The sequence below is a fragment of the Eurosta solidaginis genome, chromosome 3, assembly GCF_040869045.1.
Source record: "Eurosta solidaginis isolate ZX-2024a chromosome 3, ASM4086904v1, whole genome shotgun sequence".
NCBI lineage: Eukaryota > Metazoa > Arthropoda > Insecta > Diptera > Tephritidae > Eurosta > Eurosta solidaginis.
Window position 1 is genome coordinate 258,166,242 of NC_090321.1, and position 27,009 is coordinate 258,193,250.

At 37.1% G+C, this 27,009-nt stretch overlaps 1 protein-coding gene across 10 annotated transcripts in view; it reads left to right on the top strand.

The window, feature by feature from the left end:
• Positions 1-27,009, top strand: part of pk (prickle) — a 601,495-nt gene that overhangs the window by 526,612 nt on the left and 47,874 nt on the right. For all 10 annotated transcript variants that reach the window (XM_067776088.1, XM_067776090.1, XM_067776091.1 and 7 more), the window contains one exon: positions 18,121-18,898. In XM_067776088.1, coding sequence (XP_067632189.1) covers positions 18,121-18,898 — 778 coding nt within the window. The remainder of the gene's footprint in view (positions 1-18,120; positions 18,899-27,009) is intronic.

The following is a 27,009-nucleotide window of genomic DNA, read 5'->3' on the forward strand; positions in this document are numbered from 1 at the left end:
AAATCTCTTTATGAAGTTAAAGGGTTTTATTGAAAACAACACTTACATTAAGTAATAATAATACTAAAAGCTAGAAAATAATTAGGTAGGTCCTAGGTACTAGTCATTTAAACTCCTCATCAATCTAGGGCGTTAATCAGACAATTAAATTAAAGCGTTGGATGCGTCAAATTTCTATTGATAATCATATATAAGACCGACTGAACCTTAATCAGGTTATGCTACGCCTCACATTTTTAGAAGTTTCACTCGCCCAACGCTTTTATTTGTCTGATCAATGCCCTAGATTGGTGAGAAGTGTGATGACTAGTACCTAGGACCTATCTACTTATTTTCTAGCCTTTAGTATTATGATTACTTCATGTAAGTATCGTTTTCAATAAAACCGTTTAACTTAAAAATTTTTTTTAATTATTTTATTTCAAATTTAAATTTTTTCAGATTTAATGTTGTAATTCAATTTAGAAAATAAAATTCTGTTGATACAAAGCTCTTTTTAGCTAAGATATAGCTTATTATTTTCGTCTACGACCCTTTTAAAAATCTTTTATATAAAAGTGGGCGTGGTCTTTAACCGATGTTGTCCATTTTTTCTGGAAATATTTCTTGCTATAGGGAAAATTCGTGTACCCAATTTTATTAAAATCCGTTAATTTTTCTTCGAGTTATGGCCCGAAACATTGAAAATTGCTTAATCATAAAAGGGGCGGTGTCCCGCCCATTTTTTAAAATTTGAAGTTTTTCCTATTTATTGTTATAAATTCACTTGGAAAATGAAATACCATTGTTACAAAGTTCTTTTTGCAAAGGTATAGCTTATTTTATTCGTCCACGACCCTTTTAAAAATCGTTTATATAAAAGTGGGCGTGGTCCTTAACCGATTTCGTTAATTTTTCTTCAAAGCATTCTCTATGGTAAAGGCAACCTTTCTGCCGAATTTTTTTACGATAGGTTTAACAAATTTTTGTTTTATGATTAATAACATTTGTAAGATTGATTTTATCACAATTGGGCGGTGCCACGCCCATTTAAAATTTTTTTTTTTCATATTTTTATCAAGAGTATCAATATCAGTCCACATGTCAAATTTAGCTTTCTAGGTGTATTATTTAATAAATAATCAGGTTTTTTGTGTTTTCCAAAATTTTATATATATAAAAAGTGGGCGTGGTTATCATCCGATTTCGCTTATTTTCAATAACAATCTATTCTGTATCCAGATAAGCTCATGTACCAAATTTGGTGAAGATAAAAAAAAATGTAAGGCGCGATAACCTCCGAAGAGATCTAAGGCCGAGCTTCTCTTCCAATTTGCGTCATGCTCCTCTTGATTTTCCCTACAAATTGGCCGGACGGGACCTATATGTTTTAGCCGACTCCGAACGGCATCTGCAAGGCAGATGAGTTTTCACTGAGGGACAGAAATACACCCGGAGCTCTTGCCAAACACTGCCGAGGGGCGACCCCGCTTAGAAAAATTTTCTTCTAATTGAAAAACCTTATTTCTAAAATTTTGATGTTGCTTTGCCCGGTGTGTCAACCCAGGGCATATGGTGTGGTAGGCGGAGCGCGCTACCATCACATCACGGTGGCCGAAAATATCTCAATATTTACTCAAGTTATCGTGTTAACGGACAGACGAATGGACATGGCTCAATCAATTTTTTTTTCCATACTGATGATTTTGATATATGGAAGTCTATATCTATCTCGATTCCTTTATACCTGTACAACCAACCGTTATCCAATCAAAGTTAATATACTCTGTGTGCAATGCACGCTGAGTATAAAAAAAAATGCAAAAGCTATAAAAAGGAACGGAAGTGCAATAATACACATGTTTAGCTGGTACACACTTCCACACGTACAATCTGCAGGTTTTATAGGAAGTATAAAAGAGTCTACATAAATACTACAGAAAGAAGCAGATGTTACTGACATACATTATACGTACATACATACATACAAACAAGGTACGCCGTCAAAACAAAACAAAATAAGTCTCGGTGGTAAAATTCCGAGACAACATTTTATGAGCCACCTGTCGTCTGCAAAAAAATATAGATGAAGCGATGACATTGTGTAGACAATAACAATTTGTGTAACTGTAATAGTGACATAGGTACTAGTAGATATGTATAGCCACCAAAACGAATATGCACTTTAAATGTGTTGTGCGGTCCTTGCAAGTTAGTCAAAAAAAGCATTATTGAAAAGACAGGTCATTGCTAGTGCCATTAACACCAATACCTACCTCACCAATACCTAACTCATATAAATTTAGAAGCTAGGTGACGACCAAGCATTGCTGGATGTTATTAAATGTTTGCCTTTAGCTCATATTTTCCTTGAGCTTTGCATTAAGGGCCAACTTTGGCCCGTGCCTTCGTACACTTTTAATTTCCCAGCTGGGAATGACATACCAAAAGCAAGTAAGAAAGTCTAAGTTCGGGCGAAACCGAACATTATATACCCAGCTTTGCATTTGAAACGCTATTGTTGTATGCTCTGTGTGGTTTATAAAGTTATAAGGCTGCGCAATCTACTATATATTTGTGAAAGTATGTCTGTATGTATGTTTGGACTTGCAGCCTAAACCGCAGAATTGAATCGAACGAAATTTTGCCATGACATACCCTGAGTGCGTCAATCTGTGGTAGGCTATATAAAAAAAGTTTTAGACAAGGGGGCGTGGCATCTCCCATACAACTGGAATTTTTCGTAGTCCATATATCTGAAAATATTAAGGCTAGAAGACTGAAATTAGGTGAGTGGTTATATGATACCAATCCCTAACCACCCACCCCCCCCCCCAAAAAAAAACTGGGTATAACGAAAAAGGGGGCGTGGCACCTCCGATACAACTGGAGTTTTTCGTAGTCAATATATCTGAAAGTATTAAGGCTAGAAGACTGAAATTAGGTGAGTGCTTATATGAGACCAATCCCTACCTCCTCCAGAAAAACTGGGTATAACGAAAAAGAGGCGTGGCATCTCCCATACAAATGGTGTTTGGGATTAGTCTAATATAATAGTCTATATAGTACTGCTTTTATTTATACCCGAACGACGTCAGGTACTCTGCAGTAATACATAGATGGTTATATTCTGATCTCTTTTCGATCAAAAGGAGCAAAAAGGATACAATGGCGACCACTAATGAACTTGAGCGGGTAAAAATACTGTTTAACAGTTATACATAAGAAAAAAATGTTTATGCCAAACTTCAGTTGGATAGGCAGATTCGACTTATGTTATTAAAAGTATTTTGGAAAGAGTAACAAAATAATATAAATATAGTTTAAAAAAACTAAAAAATATGCATCTATCTACAATCAACTTAGATATTTGATGTTAATAGCACCACCATAGAACAGAGGTTCGTGTCTCCGCTATTAAGCACTACTCGTTTTGTAGCGAGTTATTTAACCACTTCAATAATTGCCGCTAGATGGGTCTAACTCTCCTTTGCGCGCCAACCTAGAGAGTTACCAAAAAGCACACATACAAGTGAAGCTAATATAAGAGTGTTAAAGGGGGCAAATCACGCCCATTTTCAAAATTTGTTTAAGTTTTTTTCTTAGCTCAATCATACCACGACTGAGGTAGAATATCAGGCAAATGTAGTTAAATGCCATAGAGTTATTGCAAACTTTGTTAAGGTTAGACCTTTAGAAAAATTGGGCATGGTCTTCCACCAATTTTGATTATCTTCACTCAATCTTCATAATTTGGCAAGGATAGTGTCTGCCAAATTTCAATGTAATATCTTTAACGTGTGGTTCGACGATAACAATGTACATTAAGTTAGGAAAAACTTGAATCCACCCAAAGTGAAAGAGTTGCAGCCAATTGAGCTACTTGTCAAAAAAGGAAACCAACAAAAACCGTTACAGAAATAAGAAGAATGTGGCGAACAGTATCGCTGAAAGTGAACAAAACCATTGTTCAAATCTTTATGCGGGTCTCTTCAAAAAATTCAGTCATACAGACAGCAACGAATAAATTGATGAAAATCGTTTACCTGTCATTGATGTAAATACGTATTTCGATGCCAATAAAACGAAATGTAAAAACAAAGTTACTGTTGGAACTTTATGATCATTGTTTTTATTTGCAGAACTTTTTGTACCAGTTCTTATACCACAACTTACTTAGACTAGCTTTCTTATTTTGTTATGACAATACTAATTTGTGATAATTGGAGCACAATGTTGCATAATGCAAAAATTTTACGCTGAAACCCAATTTAACAAACAATTGTTTTCCAAAAAATAAATACATATCTGTACGTAGGAAGTTGCATATAAAACCAATTACCTCATACTTTTAAATCAAGAAACTCAATACATTATCGTTTGAAAGCAGAAACTTAATCCTAGCTCAATGTAACTTTACGATTAGATAAAGTAGTTAACTGCAAACTTATACAAAGCTGATTGAAAAAACAAAAGCAACACAGCAACGAATTTAGAAGCAAGTAAAGATAAAATTACCGTGAAATGTAACTAATAGTCAAACTCAAACATTGTAATAATGGTCAGCTAACAGAATTCGGGCGTTGAAATATGTATGAAATATCCAGAAGTGAGTCAATGCACTGGACGATACAACTCAATTTATTTCAACCTGTGAAAACTCGGTTAAGATTATTAGCTGCAAAGTAAATGAAAAAGAAACAAGTAAGGAAGGCTAAGTTCGGGTGTAACCGAACATTACATACTCAGTTGAGAGCTGTGGAGAAAAAGTAAGGGAAAATCACCATGTTGTAAAAAGAACCTAGGGTAACCCTGGAATGTGTTTGTATGACATGTATCAAATGGAAGGTATTAAAGAGTATTTTATGAGGAAGTGGGCCATAGTTCTATAGATGGACGCCATTTAGGGATATCGACATAAAGGTGGACCAGGCTTGACTCTAGAATTTGTTTGTACGATATGGGTATCAAATGAAATGTGTTAATGATAATTTTAAAAGGGAGTGGGCTTAAGTTCTATAGGTGGACGCCTTTTCGAGATATAGCCATAAAGGTGGACCAGGGGTGACTCTAGAATTTATTTTGTACGATATGGGTATCAAATGAAAGGTATTAATGAGTATTTTAAAAGGGCTTGGGCCTAAGTTCTATAGATGGACGCCGTTTCGAGATATCGCCATAAAGATGGACCAAGGTTGACTGTAGAATGCGTTTGTACAATATGGGTATCAAACGAAAGGTGTTAATAAGTGTTTTAAAAGGGAATGGGCCTTAGTTCTATAGGTGGACGCCTTTTCGAAATATCGCCATTAAGGTGGTGACTCTAGAATTTGTTTGTACGATATGGGTATCAAATGAAAGGTGTTAATGATTATTTTAAAAGGGCGTGGGCCTTAGTTCTATAGGTTGACGCCTTTTCGAGATATCGCCATAAATGTGGACTAGGGGTGACTCTAGAATTTGTTTGTACGATATGGTTATTAAATGAAAGGTGTTAATGAGTATTTTAAAAAGGAGTGGGCCTTAGTTCTATATGTGGACGCCTTTTCGAGATATCGCCATAAACGTGGACCAGGGGTGACTCTAGAATGTGGTTGTACGATATGGGTATCAAATTAAAGGTATTAATGAGGGTTTTAAAAGGGAGAGGCCCTTAGTTGTATATGTGAAGGCGTTTTCGATATATCGACCAAAATGTGGACCAGGGTGATCCAGAACATCATCTATCGGTTACTGCTGATTTATTTATATATGTACAGTATTCCTTCCAAGATTCCAAGGGCTGTTGATTTCGCCTTGTAGAACTTTTTCATTTTCTTCTACTTAATATGGTAGGTGTCACACCCATTGTACCAAGTTTTTTTCTAAAGTTATATTTTGCGTCAATAGACCAATACAATTACCATGTTTCATCCCTTTTTTCGTATTTGGTATATAATTATGGCATTTTTTTCATTTTTCGTAATTTTCTATATCGAAAAAGTGGGCGTGGTCATAGTCGGATTTCGGCCATTTTTTACACCAATACAAAGTGAGTTCAGATAATTACGTGAACTGAGTTTCGTAAAGATATATCGATTTTTGCTTATGTTATCGTGTTAACGGCCGAGCGGAAGGACAGACGGTCGACTGTGTATAAAAACTGGGCGCGGCTTCAACCGATTTCGCCCTTTTTCACAGAAATAGCATATAAGCCTCTACCAAATTTCACAAGGATTGGTAAATTTTTGTTCGACTTATGGCATTAAAAGTTTCATCGCTTAATCCATATTTGGTAATGAATTATCGCACTTTTTCGATTTTTCGAAATTTTCGATATCGAAAAAGTGGGCGTGGTTATTGTCCGATATCGTTCATTTTAAATAGCGATCTGAGATGAGTGCCGGGGAACCTACATACCAAATTTTATCAAGATACCTCAAAATTTACTCAAGTTATCGTGTTAACGGACAGACGGACGGACGGACATGGCTCAATCGAATTTTTTTTCGATACTGATGATTTTGATATATGGAAGTCTATATCTATCTCGATTCCGTTATACCTGTACAACCAACCGTTATCCAATCAAAGTTAATATACTATGTGAGCTCTGCTCAACTGAGTATAAAAATGCAGCGAGACATATTTGCGTGAATAATTTTGTGGGTGTACGAAATTATTCCAATTTATAACTTTTTATTTCTTTTTGGCATTCTTCAGGAAATCAAAACAGCATGCAATTACAGTTACATTCATTCTTTGTAGTTGCATACAATACCAAATTGGCGTGAACTTTACGGAATAATCAGCATGACAGAACAAAAAATTAGCTAAGACGAGAGTAAAAAAACACTTATTATTGGTCGAAATTTGCTACCAAAACAGATTATGGCGTTATCAAAAAGAGCAAGCCTAGATATCTTTAATTCCGAGGAATAACTTCGCTCTGCGTCAAATCATGGTAAAAATTGTATACCATGGGAAGAGTTCTTTATGATGTTAAACACAAGTCTAGCTTTATATGGATTAAATAATTTGAATTACTACGGTAGCCGCTTACTCATTGTACACAAAAACTACGACAACTGTCAAAAGGAAATTGACAAGTCTTACCTTTAAAGCCCCAGAACAATTTATTATTGTGTCAGTCCGAAGCAATTCCACATTGTTATTGTAAAGTTTGTACAACTATATAAGAAGTGGGGATGTGAATAAAATCTTTAGGAGTGTTAAAGCAACCCTGCTGAAACTCAGATTGTGTCAAATAAGTGAGCTCTAGGGAATCTGACGAATTTGTTTTCCGTGATGTATTTGCTTTTCCTGTTCGTTGCGTTTAATTACGACGGTGTTAGGGTCGCACAAGTGATACACCGCGTTCACATTGATTGATTGATTGAGTAATATACCACTCTGGGCTTAAGTAAGCCATGGAATTATATTCCGGTTTTAAGACCGATATGACCTACCGCGATATTATCGGTAATTTCCCGCAAGCCTTAGGCATGGTTTGCTGCCACTGTTCTCACTGTCCCATCCACCTTACATGCTGAAACAAAAATATTGAAAAAAAAGTAGATTTTGATCATAAATTCCGTTGGAACAATCGAATTCAATCAACATTCCATAAACCTAACAAGTGCATACTTTATTAATTAAAAAGGCATGCGCGAAATGTGCTCAACCAATTAAAAACTAAATCCATTGACACCCTGCAAAAATCAGAAAACAACAACAATTACACAATGTTATATTAAAATCATAACCACAACATATTTTTGGACTCTCATATAGAAACTAAAAAAACTTGAAAAGATTACGCAATTAATTGACAGACAGCCACAAAACACAAAGCACAAAACAACTCTGAATGTAACGAGACCATAAAATCGAAAAGCTGTAAAGATAGAATTAACAAAAAACGCCTACAGCGATATTGACACATCAAACTGTGACCAATAAAAAAACAAATATATTTTTGTGTGAGTTTTTTTTAAATCTTTTGAAAAATAGAAACAGAAAGAAGGATAAATAAATGAGAGTACAGAAGGAAACACTGAAACTGAAAATGTTAAAGACATCAGCACAAAAAATGAGGAAGTATTGGGAGCAGTGTTGTCATGTTTCCTTTTTTCTTTAAAAATTGCGATTTAGCTTTAAGTTTTTGTCTTACTTGCTTTTAGGAATTTCTTAGCTGTTTTTTGCTTTTTCCAAAATTTTAGAAAATCTAGTTAAAAAGTTTACGTAAATTCAATTTTAACAACATTCAATGACTTTGGGCTGAATGTTGAAAATTTAGAGAGATTAAAGACCACAATAACGCAAGCTTTATGGTGCACGGTTATAAATTTGAGCCTAAATTTCATTCATCGGTGTAAGCAACTTTCGTAACCTTTTTGTGCTAAATTGGAAACCTCTAAATTTGCTCCTCTGTTTTATAATTTAACTAGCGGACCCCGTTGCATTCGTAGCAACCAACCAAAAAAAGAAATGAAAAATTATACCTTTGTTTTATGAAATGAATGCATTGTATTTCAAAAGTATTAATGTCAATCCAAAACATTTGGATATACAATATTTTTAGTTTGCCCATTGGAAGCGAGCACAAACAAACAATTTGGAGTTCCAACTCTTGAGCAGGCCGCGTATAGCTGTCCATGTGAAAAGCACGGCTCCTCCAAATTTAATCCGCATATTTGAAGCGTTTGTCCTTGTGCCTTATTGATGGACATGACAAATGATAGACGCACTGGGAATTGCAAACGCTTAAATTCAAATGGCATGTCTGTTGGAATCAGTGGAATACGTGGTATGAGTACAATTTCATTTTTCGCTGTTCCGGTCAATATTGTTGCTTCAATTAAATTCGGCATCAATTTTTTTACTACTAATCTTGTGCCATTGCACAGTTTTGGTGCATATAAATCCCGCAGTAAAATAACTGATGAGCCAACCTTTAAATTCAAATAATGCGGTGGCATACCAGGTGGTTCCAATGAATTCAAAAATTCAATTGGATAATTCACTGCATCTTCTGCATTCATTGCGCTATCAACAGATTTATAGGATGTCACTGCACCTGGCAATTTTTCTTGAATCTGATAATTGATTGCATTGACGTTTAAATTTTTTGGTGCCAGTATTGCGCGTTCTCTCAACCAATTGTGATTCCTGTAATTTTGAACAATATTTGGAAACACACTTTCAATCAACTCTTCTGTTGATTAGAGAATTGTTCGGCAATGTAATCAATCCATTTGTATTATCGACTCGAACTTTTCCCTTGCCAATCTCTAACAATTGCTTCGAGAACCGATCTGCAGATTGGTCGTTGTGGAATTGAACGCGCATATTTATGTTCAATGTCAATTTTTGCACATGTCGCCACAGAAGACAAGACTTTAAACATGCGTTGATCTCATCCACCGGTGTTGATCGTGGAACCACAGGCAATATTTGTCGAAAATCCCCTGAGAATAATATTAATGCACCACCAAAAATTTCTTGATTCTGACGTAGATCTGGCATTGTACGGTGTAATGCTTCCAGCGATTTTTTATGCATCATTGTACATTCATCCAATAGAATAATTGCTGCTTGTTGCAAAACTTTTGCGATCGCAGAATTTCTTGAAATATTGCACGTGGGATGTTCAATCACCTGTTAATTTGAAAATAATTACATTTTAATTAATATCGATTAAATTTTAAAGTCATCAATCAATAAGTATAAGCATACCTGCATATTCAACGGCAATTTTAATGCAGAGTGCACTTTTCGTCCACCATCCAATAGAGTAGCAGCGATTCCCGACGAAGCAAGTGCCAATGCAATTTTTCGTTGCGATCGAATGGCTGCCAAAATGAGTGATATCACAAATGATTTTCCCGTACCACCAGGCGCATCCAAAAAATATAATCCACCGACTTCATTTTGTACCGCTTGGATGATGGTATCATAGACATGTTTTTGATGGTCATTTAATTTAGGAACATTCAAATTCACAAATGTTTGCAATTCATTGGGATCATACTGTTGTTCACGTTGCAATTCTCGATCAAATAAAATATGCATTGGACGATTGGGTGGTGACAAACCTAATTGCCAAATCAGTGTTTCTGTTGTACAACAAAAGCATGAATGCGTGCGATGGGTGGGAGTGTCCGTTTATATGTATGCAAATTATTAACTTAACGAAGATATGTTGGAAAGGCAGGCGTGAACAGTAGTTACCATCAGAAGAAAGTGATTGATAAACATTTGCATTTGGACAGGTTCATCTGTTTAACGTTTGTACGCTGTCAATGAAATTAACTTGTAATAGGTTGGATCGATTTTTTTCGTTAGGTCGGACCGAAATGTAAACTTTTTATACTCAGTTGAGCAGAGCTCACAGAGTATATTAAGTTTGATTGGATAACGATTGGTTGTACATATATAAAGGAATCGAGATAGATATAGACTTCCATATATCAAAATAATCAGGATTGAAAAAAAAATTTGATTGAGCCATGTCCGTCCGTCCGTCCGTCCGTTAACACGATAACTTGAGTAAATTTTGAGGTATCTTGATGAAATTTGGTATGTAGGTTCCTGAGCACTCATCTCAGATCGCTATTTAAAATGAACGATATCGGACTATAACCACGCCCACTTTTTCGATATCGAAAATTTCGAAAAACCGAAAAAGTGCGATAATTCATTACAAAAGACAGCTAACGCGACGAAACTTGGTAGGTGAGTTGAAGTTATGACGCGGAATAGAAAATTAGTAAAATTTTGGACAATGGGCGTGGCACCGCCCACTTTTAAAAGAAGGTAATTTAAAAATTTTGCAAGCTGTAATTTGGCAGTCGTTGAAGATATCATGATGAAATTTGGCAAGAACGTTACTCCTATTACTATATGTACGCTTAATAAAAATTAGAAAAATCGGAGAAGGACCACGCCCACTTTTAAAAAAAAAAATTTTTTAAAGTAAAATTTTAACAAAAAATTTAATATCTTTACAGTATATAAGTAAATTATGTCAAAATTCAACTCCAGCAATAATATGGTGCAACAAAATACAAAAATAAAAGAAAATTTCAAAATGGGCGTGGCTCCGCCCTTTTTCATTTAATTTGTCTAGGATATTTTTAACGCCATATGTCGAACAAAAATTAACCAATCCTTTTGAAATTTGGTAGGGGCATAGATTTTATGACAATAACTGTTTTCTGTGAAAATGGGCGAAATCGGTTGATGCCACGCCCAGTTTTTATACACAGTCGTCCGTCTGTCCTTCCGCATGGCCGCTAACACGATAACTTGAGCAAAAATCGACATATCTTTAATGAACTTAGTTCACGTGCTTACTTGAACTCACTTTATCTTGGTATGAAATATGAACGAAATCCGAAAAAAGGGATGAAACATGGTAAGGTAATTGGATTGTTTTATTGACGCGAAATATAACTTTAGAAAAAACATTATAAAATTGTTGTGACACCTACCATATTAAGTAGAAGAAAATGAAAAAGTTCTGCAGGGCGAAATAAAAAACCCTTAAAATCTTGGCAGGTATTACATATATAAATAAATTAGCGGTACAACATATAATGTTCTGGGTCACCCTGGTCCACATTTTGGTCGATATCTGGAAAACGCCTTCACACCACTCCCTTTTAAAACTCTCATTAATACCTTTCATTTGATACCCATATCGTACAAACGCATTCTAGAGTCAACCCTAATCCACCTTTATGGATATATCCCTAAATGGCGTCCACCTATAGAACTATGGCCCACTCCCTCATAAAATACTCTTTAATGCCTTTCATTTGATACACATGTCATACAAACACATTCCAGGGTTTCCCTCGGTTCATTTTCCTACATGGTTATTTTCCCTTATGTTGTCACCATAGCTCTCAACTGAGTATGTAATGTTCGGTTACACCCGAACTTAACCTTCCTTACTTATTTTTTTCAAATTTAGAATTTTTTCTAAAAAAAAATCATAACTCAAGAATGGCTAAACCGACTTGGGATTTCAAAATCAACTAACCATCATCTGTCCTTCCTGTATCCTTCCTAAAAATTTCATGGCAATCTGTGAAGCCGTTCTCGAGTTATGGAGTGACAATCAAAATGTACACTTCTCTTTATATATATAGATTTACTTTCAGTTTAAAACTTTTTTGAATAAAATAAAAAAGACCCGGAGTGTTTAAACTTGGTGCAGAAAATTCAAAAAAAAATATTTCATCTGTGAAAATTGCTGTAAGTCGTAGATTCTTTTTTGAAACATTCCTAGAGAGATTTTATAGCTCAGTGGGTTGAGCAAGCTACTATAATCCGTGGCACGTCGGTTGGAAACCAGGCCAAGTGTTTCTAGTTTCAAATTGAAACGCAGTTCTTTGCACTCATTTTCAGTAAAACAGGTATGATCCATTTGAATTGGTTATATATTTAGTACAAAAAAGTCTCACATATAGGCACAAACTCTTTACGGTGTAGACAGAAATCGAGGGATAGCAACTTTATTATTAAAGCAAGATGAACCTAATATTGTTTTCGTTTCGTGTATTTTCCATTCGATTCGATTGGCTGTTTCATATGCCTCGAAACTATGTTTTTCCGAGCGTTATTGAATTTTTTATCTCAGAAACATATAACTGGTTTTCTAGACAACTACATCTACACGACTGGGATAATGTAGGTTTTGCAGTTGAATTTTTGGGACTGGTTCGAGAGCAGAACTCTAACTAGTTGGGATTTTTGGCAAACTAGTATTCTTCTAGTATACAACTAATTGGTTTGACTGCAGGGGTTATACTTTTGCAAGCGTTGAAATAGTTAAAGTAGTAGTAGTAATAGAAGAGTGGTCAAATGTTTGACTTTAAAAAAAATTTTATAAAACACAGATTGCATCTGTAAATAATTTCATTTATTTCTGGCAACAGTGCCTGATATAATCAATAAATCAAAACTACTAAAATTTGCTAACAGCATTAAACTGTGATTTCGCGCATTGCTTTCTATTAAATGGAATATTTAAATTTTTAGATTTATTTTTTAATTTACCATCAATAGCAAGTTAGCAACATTGTTGCATTCCCCCAGCAACAAATATGTTATCAGGAAAGTTCAACAAATACGTTTTCTATAAACGCCAGCCACATATGGAAGCATGAAACAAAATACAATAAAATATGAATTGAATGCTGCAGTTTTTGGACAAATATAAAAAAACAAAACTGTAATAATGCTTCCTGCATTTTTATGAATTTTTATACGAACAAAAATATCTGCAAGCTCATATATAATCCATAAATACATATGTACATATGTCTGAATTTTTTATACATATGTTATTATGTTACTTTTACATACCTTTGACAGCTGTCAATGCATGTTGGCGAATATATTTGGCGGGTTCATGACGCGTGTTCACCGCTTCATTGTGAACAACGGCGCGTAAATGCAATATTTTTTTTTCTTTTCGAGTTTTAATATCAACGCCTTGCTTGTTTGTAAAAAAAAGTAAGCAACAATAATGCCGAAATCCACGAGTGCACCAAATTTCAAGCATTTTCACGTACTTTTTGTATAAACTTTATTTGGTTGCAAATATTTTCATTGGTGTCAATATTTTGCACATTGTTATTGTTGCATTGCACATGATACATTTACGGTTGTAATATTTTGTACAGTTGATAGGGGAGCTTAAGTGTCAAATGTTTATTCGTTCAGCTGAAAAAGGAGAAAAAAATTGGACTATAAGTGCCTGTAGGGAACATTGCATTTCTTAATACGAACGAAACGATGATGGACGGGATTATGGAAGGACTATTATATCAGTAAGCAGAGCGCTATGACCTGGAAAGAATGAGTTTCTTTCTGCAATATTAAAAACTTTAATGAATATACGGTTATTTTGCAGTCTTATAGGTCCAACAGATAAGATTTTTGATGCAGCATCGTGTCGCTCCTCATGCAAATACATGCAATCTTCTCATCTGTTAGCGCATGATGCTGCATTAAAAATCGTATGCGTCGGGCCTATTAACTTTTAACCGTTCGTCGGGTTTAGCAATTGTTCAAACTTATTTGTTCTAAACTAGAAACTTCTCAATTAATAACTGCCTTTTCTTAAGTTTTTATTCGTTTGAATTTGAAACTTCACCGATGATTGTGTTTGCCCAGTAAGTGAAGCGCACAATTTTGATCCAGAGCACTTCGAAAAACTTGTCTCCTTATTTTAAGAAATTACCACTATTTTGGATTTAAATTGAAACAAATTTCTGCGGACTCACTTAAGAAAACCGGTATAGACTAAGTTTTAAACCAAATTCGATGTGGCCAAATATTTACAGCAGCGAACACGAACACCGCATTAGCGATTTTTATCAGATTTCGACAAATAAAATATTATTATACCTTTTGTGAAAATTAAGTGGTATATCAAATTTGTCACGCATCTGAACATTGTAAGCTTTATAACAATGTATCGAAATGATTAGGATGACGAACTGAGTTGATTTAGTCCGTCTGTTTGTCTGTTTTCTACCTTTCATGAACATGAAATGGTATATTAACTTTGGTCCGATGTTTGTAACGTTGGGATATATAGAAGATAGACTCACCATTAAGTATACCGAATTGATCAGGGTACGAACTGAGTTTATATAGCCATGTCCGTCTGTCCGTCCGTCCGTCTGTCTGTTTGAACGCAAACTAGTCCCTCAAATTTTGAGATATCTCAATGAAATTTGGCACAAGGATGTATTTTTGTATTATATTAGACATTTGTCGGATCCGGTAGGATCGGACCACTATGACATATAGCTCCCATAGAACCGATCGTTCAGATAAGACGATTTTGGTTATTCCTGCCGCAATTTAGAAAGTATAAATGTAAAACTCGTTGATATATATTCTAATATATCATAGAAGATATCCTGAAAAAATCATTTCGATCGGAGCTATATATAATATATATCGCATAGAACCGATCATTCAGATAAGGGAGTTTTTTGCCATTTTTTATTTTATATTTATCTTAAAAATCGTTTATGTATGTACAACTGTTCACTATATATTTCTCATCTTATACATCCGATTATTTGGAGATTAGGAACGGGATAAGATTATTGTTCAGCCCCATTCATGAAAGGTATGAAGTCTTCGGATCATTCTAGCATTTATCCCACATACAAATGATTTTTCGGAAATGAAATTTGTTTGTCCTATCTGCCTAAATTTAGCAGATAAAAGCTCTAAATTTGATGAGAAGAAAATCTGAAACACCCTCCGAAAAAACTGTAACAAAAATCAATACGAGCTTTGAGTGTCCTATAACTTGCACTTTGATGGACTAAAATTGATTAGGCTACAAAACCGCACAAAAGTTCGAAAATTTCGTACATTTTTTAGATTTTTGATGAATTTCCAATTTTTTTCGAAAACGATTTTGAGATTGGTTTAAAATACATTATTTGGTGCTACCCATTTTGGATTTTTGTCGTGACTTATTTTGTGACAATGTCTCAACTTCGGAATCATTTCAGAACTATTTTGGTATGACTTCAGTATTTTTATGGAACCATTTCCAGATGGTTTTAGTATCGTTTTGTGGTAATTTCAGGACTATTCAATGACCATTTCGGGATCGATTTGAGACAGCTTCTGGATCACTTTGGGATTGTTTTCGGGATCAATTCTAGCCTATTTTATTTCAGAACCTTTTCGGGATTGTTTTCGCGATCTATTTAGGGATCTATTCAGGACAAACTCAAGTACATTTCGGAATAAATTTGAGAAAATTTTCTGACTATTTCGGCATCACTTCTGTACCATTTTGGAACTATCCCAAGAACATTTTGGGAGTATTTCCGTATCAATTCAGAACTATTTCCACATTATGTCGTCTACTTCCACTCACTAACAAAAAACATTGAGGCGAAACACTTAAACTCACATGAAGGAGTAGCATTTTTATTTTCCCATTCCGATATAGTTCGAACGAACGCTTTGTATCAGAATCAGGCTAGAAATACATCTACACCTGATAAGATATGGCCTAGCGATAAATTTCTCTTCTCGAGACCCAACTGTCCAAAAGGGGAACTAGTGCGCGGTGCGCGTTTACGCTAACAAATTCTCGCGGCAGCTATTAGCGATGTCATTATGCCCTGACAATCGGTAAATTTTTATAAAAAAGTTATTCGATTCTGTCATCCAATCTCTGATAACCTGCGACGTCAAGTTGGCAGAGCTTGGCGCATTGATAGGCTCTTTTTTATACGACTTAATATTAAACTTCCTAATATTTGGAACTATAGACTATACTATGCTGGTCTGGTTATACGAATGGTTGAAGATGATCCCGTATCCGTATTTGAAGTAAAGGAGAGGGGAGATCTAGACTGAGTCAGGAGTAGCAGGTGGTTTAAGTTTTGCTCTCTTTGGTGCATCCGATTGGCGTCAATTATCGCGAAACAAATAATGCTGACGTGACATGCTACGCAACAGCTAAAACGACTGGACGTTCAAACGCGCATTTTTTATGATAAATCATGAATACCCTCCAAAAAATCGTGCCGTATATCCCTAAAGAGAGCGGTTTGCGATTGAACTCTTTTGTCCACATCGGGTTGTAATTGATCCCCTATAGTCCCTTTGGTTATATTTGGCATCAGTCAGTTTGAAATTTATGTAGCCAATTGAAAAAAATAAAAATAAAATGAAAAACAAACAGCAACGAAATGAATAAAATAAAAAGGTTAAATGTGATTGAATAGCATTATTTAAGAAAAATGGAAAAATGGAAAAAAGGACTTGTCCGACAGTACTCATAGGCGAACAAAAGAGACTTGTGTGATTCTGGCTGTAGAGGTACGAAGATAATATGTCCGATACCACCCGTATTGATATAAAGAGGGCCTGTCGGACATTTCCCACAGAGGAACAAAGTGGAAGTGTCAAACAGTAGGGAAAGGATCTGTTCGACAGTACTCGTAGGGGAAAAAGAGGGCGTGTTGAATAGTATCCAAAGGGGTACAAAGGAAGTGTCGAACATTACAAAAAGGATCTGTCCGATAGTACCTGTAAGTGTATAAAGAGGACTAGTCCGACACAACCCGTTCAGGCATAAACAGGTACAATTGGTCTCTCCATACGACATGCTTAAACAAAAGGGACCACTCCAACCCATATAAAGAGATCAGAACTGGCTATAGTCGCATACTCCTTTGCGACTCATACCGGATTCATCCTAGACTAGTCGCAATTTTTGCAGGGTGTTTAAAGCGGCATATAGCATTTCATCCACACCATCCTTAATAGACGATGAAGCGACTTCCTTCTAAAGCTTTTGCGCAATCTACAATACTAGGAGCGTAATCTCATCAAAACCGATCATAATGCTGGAATGCCCACGATTCGTAAGCTAGTATTCCACTTTATTGCAGGTCACCTAGTACTTTTACTGTCTGTTGAGGGTTTTGCGAAAGACTTCGCTTTTTTCAACCAGCGCCAATAGCTGCACCGCGTTCGTCTTCTTAACCTACACGTATTGAAGTTCTATATTATCAACGCTCAAATAAGATTCCCACCCAGTTTTGTTTTACCTCGAAAAACCTAATTTTTTATATTTCACCATTAACAATGAGTGAATAAAGGTCATCTATAATTACCGCAACAAAGTAATACTTAAAGCTATACAAAATGTAGGTAGAAATATTGCGCCCTAATTTTCTTGGAAACTTTCAACTTCACCTCTTGGCATACGACCACGCAGAAAGAGCGCCCCTTTACAATTTAATTAACTTTCAATTTGTTATGCTGCATGCCGCACAGTTGGTTGAATATTGCAGTAAGCTCGAATATAAAGCGAATGCTGCTAAATAAAAATTACGAAAAAGAAATTATAAAAAATAGGCAAAACAGATGGATGCAGTTAGTTAGTGGAAAATAAAATTGGAAAAAGATTGATTATCACGGCGCGTTTATGGCGCATCAATAGCAATGCGACGCGCCAATACAAATGCTATGCGCGTGATACACCGCACACCACCAAGTTCAATTAATTTTTACTTCATTTTTCTACTTCCCATTTTATAATTTGCTCTATACGCATTGCTTTAGCATTCTTTTTCTTTTTTATCTTTTTTGCAGGCCCCTCAGTCGCACGCCATTAACACAAGTATCATATTTACAAAAAATACCAACATTACCGCGTCATTTCTCACCAAGTGCAGCAGCAGCTGCGGCGGCAGCAGCTGGTAGCAGTGGCATTGGCACGCCAGGTGCAACATCATCGCTACTCGCTAGCGGAATTTTACCCAGCAGCTCTTCGGCAAGCGCTTTGTATAATGCAAATGCGTCGGGACTGCCAACATCACCATTACCACTACAACGTCAATATCATCACCCACCTACGTTGCCACAACATCAGCAGCACCAACAACAACCACCATTGTTACCGCCACATCTTCAGCATGCTTCCCATCATCAATTGCATCCACAACAATATTTGCCGCCACATCATCAATTGCCACCGCTAGCGCCGCCGCATTCATCTGCTTCGTCGATTGGTTTGCTGGCACATCATGCACCCCAACAGTATTCACCAGCGCATTCTTCATCATCCAAATATTCGACTTCATCGCTGAAACATCAGCATCATCAACAACAACAACAGCAACATGGAATGCAGCAGCAACATGGCTTACCGCAACACTCACAGCAACAACATGCGCCCCACCAATTATCGCCTGCGATATCATCACCTTCACCACCATCGCTACTACAACATCCATCGTCAGCGCATGCGCCGTTCGCATTGGTCGGTCATCAGCAACTCGATATGCAACGACAATCGCATTCAGACGATGACAGCGGTTGCGCGTTAGAGGAATATACATGGGTGCCGCCCGGTCTGAGGCCCGATCAGGTGAGTAAAGTAAACTTAAGGTTAAAGTAAAACATCTTGGCTATATTCCAATTACCATCGCACCTCGCGTAGTTTTGAATTGGCTAAGCTATGGCGCGTGAAATTATGCCACAACTATTTTGATTAACTTATGAGAGGCGGCACAGATAGAGGCTGGATATTGCAATCAAAACGAATTAGCAATGTTTCAAAGATTGTAATTTTACGCGATGAGAATCATTCTATATTGGCAACGGAAAGCATTGAAAGTTTATATTAGAATAGAAAAGACTCGTAAGGTTGTTTGAGTTTGTTTGGTAGCGAATTTGATATACCCACCAAGTAATTAATGCAGGCAAAAAATAATTTCATTAATCAGTCTTTGTTTGAGAAATATACTTAATTTAGCTATAGCTAATACTCTTTCCTCCCCCTTATTCTCCACTTCCTTTTCCCTTCGGTTTTTCTCCAACGCTTTCTCTTTTTCCTACACTATTCTAATATATCTACCCCTTCATCCACCTAACCAAAAGCTGCATATTTTCCAAAATTCAAGAGAAAGGTCGGCCTGGTCCACTTTCCGCAAAGAAAAGTACCCCAAACATTCATCTATTCAAACGGCTACCTTAGTAGCACATCTCAAACAAATCGCACCATAAAAACGATTTACGAAGTTTCTCAAGATAGCCGCGTACCAAGCAAATTGAATCATAAACAAGGTTTTTAGGATAGTTTGGCCCCTGGTCCACTTGACGGAAGGAATATTAAGCTAGTCGAAAAGGAGTCTCTGTATCGAATTTCAAGCAAATCGCGCTGTAAATATGATTCTTTTTAGAATACGTCACCTTCCCGTAAATAAAAGTTCCTCAAATACTAACCTGTTCAAACAGGTACCCTTCTAACAATTTTCAGCAAATCGAATATGATATAAGATTATTTATAAAAGGTCGGGCCCTGGTTTAGTTCTCAGAAAGAAATAAGTATTAAGCTAGGCAAAAAGGAGTCTCTGTAGCGAATTTCAAGCAAATCGCGCTGTAAATATGATTCTTTTTAGAATACGTCACCTTCCCGTAAATAAAAGTTCCTCAAATACTAACCTGTTCAAACAGGTACCCTTCTAACAATTTTCAGCAAATCGAATATGATATAAGATTATTTATAAAAGGTCGGGCCCTGGTTTAGTTCTCAGAAAGAAATAAGTATTAAGCTAGGCAAAAAGGAGTCTCTGTAGCGAATTTCAAGCAAATTGCATCATAGAAAAGTTTTTTTTGGGATAAGGTGGTGCCTGGTCCCCTTCCCAGAAAAAAACTGCAGAGAAACACTCTCCAGATATACTTTGCAGCAAAACTTTCCTGAAAGTTTCATCAAAATCGGCGCAGTGGTTTTGTAACCGATAAGTTTGCTTACATATCCAGAAGGTAAGGAAAACTTTGTCCTAACTTTGAATTCCCTACATAATTTGAAGCAACTTTCAGAAAGTTTTGTCTTACTTTTTTCTCCTCTTAATATCAATATTTTCCCTCCCACACTGCTTCCCTCCCTTCTCGCACCATTAGCAACTTTCTGGAGTTCTGGTAAAATCTTGAAAAAGATTTTTTCAAGAAATTTCATTCTGCTTCGAGCCTGCGCCGGACAGTCGCACTGTTGGTACTCCACAGTTTCCTTCGCCGCTGGAAAATTGCGGCTTCGACATGAAGTCATTTGCTGCAGTCCCATCCGTGCATGAAGCCCAATTGTCCAGTCGCCGGTGAGTTTCCTTTTATACATTTTTAGAACTACAAAAGATTATTTTTGTTGAATGATGGCTACAAACTCTTAGAAACTCTAAAGAGCTGCCACCAATATTTTAGGCTCTCTGAGCCATCACTGGAAGTTCTAACCCTTGGAGAGTACTGGTAGCGCAAGCATCTCCTTCGCTCCTACGATGGCAGACTAGGCAGATGTATGGCCCTCTGCGTATACTGAAAAGCCCAAACTTAATGTTATCGCCAATGCGCCGAAAGTCCTAAGAGACACCTGGCTATCGCATAAGATGAGTATCCTGCTAGCGCTACTATTTTCATACGTAGTACATGCCCCTTGAATATCGAAAAAATTGAATTGTAGCACTCTTGCTGAGTTCGAAAGTTGCTTAGATATGGGCACCGTTGGAAGTTTTGCAAAAACTCAAGCTCCCACTACTCAAGCTATTTAAGCACCTTCGATGAAAACTGAGATACCGAATCTCTGGCAGATCTCTTTGCACTTTTTTCAGAAACTCAAATTCCGAAGGCTAAGAAAACCTGAAAGGCTTGATCTTATCGCTCAATGATCGTCCCACAGACGAATCGTTGAACACTTCTTATACTGCTATTAATTTAGTTCACATGGAAGGTACTTTGAGAGCAAGAATAACATGCCTCATCATGCCACCTATAAGGAGTGCGGCGACGTTCGGCATATCTTGACCTCTTGACAGAATATATCACCTCCAATCATCCGCTTTCTCAGATCTTCTACATCTTAGGTTAAGTTAGGTTGGACTGGCCGGTCTAAGAGGACCTCACATAGACTGAATGAGTCGTTAGTGTTACAAGAAGTTTGTTTTAACGACCAAACTGAAAAATCCCCGTTCTACATTTTACTACGCCTTAAAGCTGAAGTTTGCCAGTGGGTCGATAACCATCACATAGTAAGCTATATGGGGATGAAATCAACGGTACTGGAGTGCTCACAACTCAAGCTTTATGTATCTTATCGCACCTTCACAGCCCGGGCTTCGACCGGGTACATGTTTATCATTATATTCTCTTGATAAACATAAGTATCGGATTGACTTCCCTATTATACACTCTGTGTAAGCCCTATCGCATACTAATTGCCTCTCGGAAGCAGTGCAAACAACCGAGGCTTTTTCGTCCAAACACAGGTTTTTCTTTGTCGTCGTTGTAACTTCTCGAAGATTTTGGTGAGTATTACGAATATCGGCAGCCGTATACCTTTTATTGGTCTGGTACCAACCCAACTGCCGCTGAAGCTGTTTTTTAAGTGAGAGTCGTCTTAAAGCAAATCAGCCATTCATTCACTCTTTTAATCGTCAAAGATCTTCTAAGCTGTTTTAAAAAGAACCGAATTCATTTTAACTGGATCACGTTCTGTGCTGTAGAATTATCCAGAATGTGGAAATCAATTGTGCATTTCAGTTTCAGTAGTTATCTTTTGCCAACTAGTACTATTGAGTATCGTAAAAAACAACATTCATTCATATCGAGTAAACAAATCTTGCTATATACTGCACCAGATTGCAAGTGTTATCCTCTGCGCATGCGTATCAAGTACAACTGCGCATATGAGTTACCAACCTGGCAGTATTTTTCCAACCACTGAATTTCATTCATACTAAGCTATAATCTAAGCTAGCTTATGTGGTCTAACCGACAATCAACACCTCGTAGCCAACCATGCGTTAAATCTTTTTTGAGCGGCATTCATTTTATGGTGATAAATACAAGATGACATCATTGCTGCCAACCGCATCGTAGCCACATTAACTTTTGTGGACTTTCCTTTTATTGGTAGTGTTAGCTTTCGCAATGTGTCTCGGTCGGTACCACAAAGATTTGTTGTTGTACCATTGGTACTACTCGCTTGCTCGCCAACTGTTAAGTAATAACCCAAAAAAGACTCAGTTTACTCGTGTAAGTTGCTAGCGCTTTCGTGTTTATCATTTTATTACGTGGCAACTGTTGACAGGGTTTTCTGAGCAACGTGCGACTTCGGCTAGATGAACCCATACATTGTGTAAGTACATATAGATATTCGAGCACAAACCCCGTCAATACACTTTTTTATGGATATAGAATGTCTTGTTGTTTCGCAATTAATCTGCAGTAAAGATCTTTAGTCATGCTGCTTCGAAACGCACTGAAAGAAAATAATCCTCGAAACTTGAAAAATATATGGAACCAGTGGGGTTGCTCGCATTTATATACCCAACCTATTATATCTGTCAGAAGTGGAGCCATGCCACACTTACGCTACAAAAAACCTTCCTCCATAACAAATTTTAGGAACTGTTTATTCGTTTAGTGTTCTTACCGTGAAGTAGTTCGTATTCTCCAAAATAAAATGATGTTGTTGTTGTTGTTGTTGTAGCGATAAGGATATTCCTTGAAGGCCTTGGAGAGTGCTATCGATGTTGATGGTCCTTTTCCGGATGCAGATCCGTTACGTTCCGGTAACAAGCACCCTTAAAGTACTAGCCCGACCATCTCTGGAACGACCATCTCTTGGTATGACCACATAAAAACTTCTAGGCCATACCGCCCTCCCTCCCCATAGATCCATGAGGAACTTTGGGTCGCCATAGCCTCGCTATTAAAGAAACAGGATTCGCCACGGATAGGTGAAGTTGACAATTGAGATGGAGAAGCTATATATTGCGCTGGCAACCCATTTAAAGGGTTGCGCTACACAACCCGTTGCATCAATTTGGTATTTTAATCGCCTCCTACGACATTCATACCTGCCGCGGGTTTATTCTAAGCCCGATAACCCGCTGGGGGTGTTATTGTGCGCTCTCAGCAAGCATAACTGTTGACAACTTTTTAGTGATCATTTTCGAAACGCAAAGTTTAGTCTTTTCGATTTTAAGTTGGGATTTTATGTCAAAAATCAGAGCATGTTTTACGCTACATTCAATCAGCGCGTGCTGTTGGAGGCCACAAATTTGGTGGACAGGGGCAGGCCGCAGGGCGGTATATTGTCATCTGTCCTGTGGACACTGGTCATCAACCAACTGTCGGATCGATGTGAAACCCGTCAGACCTACGGCGTACGTAGATGACAATACTGTTGTCATAAGTGGAAAGTGTTTTTCAAGAACTAACTTTTTGATGAATCAGGCGCTTCCGGATAGACATACCTGGGCATTTAATGTCGGGTTAAGCACCAAGGCGGAGAAGGCGGATATATTCTTGTTTACTTGTAAGTATAGGGTCCCAAATTGGTCTAGGCCTAAGCTAGGAGTTGTGACCCTGCAGGTGAAACCTGATACCAAAAATCTAGGAATCATTCAATTTCAATTTATTTAAAAAAGTGGTTGTGACTGTAAGACAGAGTCTTTTATAGCACATCAGCGATTATGCATTGCAAAATAATTAACAATTAAGCCTATTATTTTTAACGAATAGAAAGTTTTGTTGGTAAAAGAAAGAAAGGTGGAAATACAAGGAAGGGTATGAAGTTTTATCACAGAACGAAAATCGACACTGATGATGGCACAACGCCGAAACCGGTTTGTCTCAAAACCAAAATGGAGGCGGGGTGTAAGTCGAGTCTGTCGGCCCTCTCTCTTATTAGATATTGCCAGAAATTTTAAAGCCCATGCTATACTATGGAGTCCCTCTTTTGTGAACGGCCAATTAAAAAAGAGCATACCTCAAACAATTAGAGGGAGTATAGAAGCCCTGAAAACAACCCCGATATCGGTACTGTATGCCACTCCACCTAGAAGATACCTTAAACTGCAGCCACGTCAATGTTTATATTGACAGCGAAGCATCTAATAATCTCACGTAGAACAACATCTAAAAGTGTGTTAAAATGTAAGCGATTCTTGGAAAGAATCATGACAGGGAGAAGCATACATCTAAGATAAATAAATGTAAGGCACAATAACCTCCGAAGGGATCTAAGGCCGAGCTTCTCTTCCATTTTGCGTCGTGCTCCTCTTGATCTTCCCTACAAATTGGTCGGACGGGACCTACATGTTTTATGCTAACTCCGAACGGCATCTGGAAGGCAGAAATACACCCGAAGTGCTTGCCAAACACTGCCGAGGGGCGACCCCGCTTAAAAAAATTTTCTTCTAATTGAAAAACCTTATTTCTAAAATTTTGATGTTGCTTTGCCCGGGGTGTGAACCCAGGGCATACGGCGTGGCAGGAGGAGCACGCTACCATCACACCACAGTGGCCGCCGAAGCATACATCTGCATATACATATTTGGCCTCAGTGGATGTGGGAATAGGGGGAATGAAAAAGCGGATGAGCTAGCTAAAAAGGGTGCATACCTCGAAGCTTGCTACGTAGACGTCCCACGCAGATTGGGCGATATTAAGAGAAGGCGAGGATCCAAGCGTTGTGTAGAGAGAGGCCTGTAGACTTATGACGGGTATTCTCACTGGACACTTCCTTCTGTTGTCATATGTCTTAAAATTAGGCTTGGCCAGTGATAGCAGATTTAGGGCGTGCGAGTTGGAGCACTCTAGCTATAGGTTCCAGAAAGCTTTTCGTTTTTACCAAGAGGCCAGAGTTCTTTTATAATATAGGTCCTGGTTTTTTATAGGGTTTTTCATTTTGGTCGTAAAACAAACTTCTGGTGATTCTACGAACTCATTCAGTTTACGTGAGGTCTTCATGGACCGGTGAGTTCAAACTAACCTAATCTTGACGTATTTGTATACAAAGCGAAACAAATTTTTTGCAGTGCATTTAACATCAATAAAATATAAAATGTACTTTTTATATGAATATAAACTAGTTTATGTAGTGGATGCGGTGGAGGTCATAAATATGTCATGTGCAGTTTTGATAAACCAAGAGTTATTGCTCGTGTATAAAAGATGAAAAACTTAAAAAAAGTGCACAATAAAAGCTGTACTTAAAAGTAATAAAAGTAGTTTTGTAGTAGGAGCCATTACAATTTGCTGCACTGATTGAAGTAGCAATAAAAATAGAAATTAAAAGAAGCCTGACAAAAGGGGTAAAAAATCATTTGTTTCTAGATTGAAACACATATGTACATTTGTGTACATATATACACAGTTACGTCTCTTTGACTTCACTTTTGCACTATTCAGCTACATACATATATATATCACAACGTCATTCAATTCATAAAATTTTCCAATTTTCCACTTGCACCAACTGTGCGATACATTCAAATGCCGCCAATTGACACTTTACAACTTGTTTAATGCACTAAAAAGTGACCGAACGCCACAAATCGCCACATCACACCGTTGGACGGCCGCACCACATGGAATCCTCTCGACTTTATCAATTATGTCAGCCATTCATTTACTTTTTAAGCTGCGGACCCAGAAATAAAATGAAAACACAAAATGATATATACACAAGTAAGGAAGGCTAAGCTCGGGTGTAACCGAAAATTACATACTCAGTTGAGAGCTATGGAGACAAAATAAGGGAAAATCACCATGTAGGAAAATGAACCTAGGGTAACCCTGGAATGTGTTTGTATGACATATGTATCAAATTGAAGGTATTAAAGAGTATTTTAAGAGGGAGTGGGCGAAAGTTCTATAGGTGGACGCCATTTAGGGATATCGCCATAAAGGTGGACCAGGGGTGACTCTAGAATTTGTTTGTACGATATGGATATCAAATGAAAGGTGTTAATGAGTATTTTCAAAGGTGGTAGTTGTATATGTGAAGGCGTTTTCGAGATATTGACCAAAATGTGGACCAGGGTGACCCAGAACATCATCTGTCGGGTACCGCTAATTTATTTATATATGTAATACCACGGACAGTATTCCTGCCAAGATTTCAAGGGCTTTTGATTTCGCCCTCCAGAACTTTTTCATTTTCTTCTACTTAATATGGTAGTTGTCGCAACCATTTTACAAAGTTTTTTCTAAAGTTACATTTTGCGTCAATAAACCAATCCAATTACCATGTTTCATCTCTTTTTTCATATTTGGTATAGAATTATGGCATTTTTTCATTTTTCGTAGTTTCCGATATCGAAAAAGTGGGCGTGATCAAAGTCGGATTTCGGCCATTTTTTACACCAATACAAAGTGAGTTCAGATAAGTACGTGAACTGAGTTTAGTAAAGATATATCGATTTTTGCTCAATTTGTCGTGTTAACGGCCGAGCGGAAGGCCAGACGGCCGTCTGTGTATAAAAACTGGGCGTGGCTTCAACCGATTTCGCCCTTTTTCACAGAAAACAGTTAGCGTCCTATAATCTAAGCCCCTACCAAATTTCATTTTATGTCATTAAACGTATTCTAGACAAATTAAATGAAAAAGGGCGGAGCCACGCCCATTTTGAAATTTTCTTTTATTTTTGTATTATGTTGCATCATATCATTACTGGAGTTGAATGTTGACATAATTTA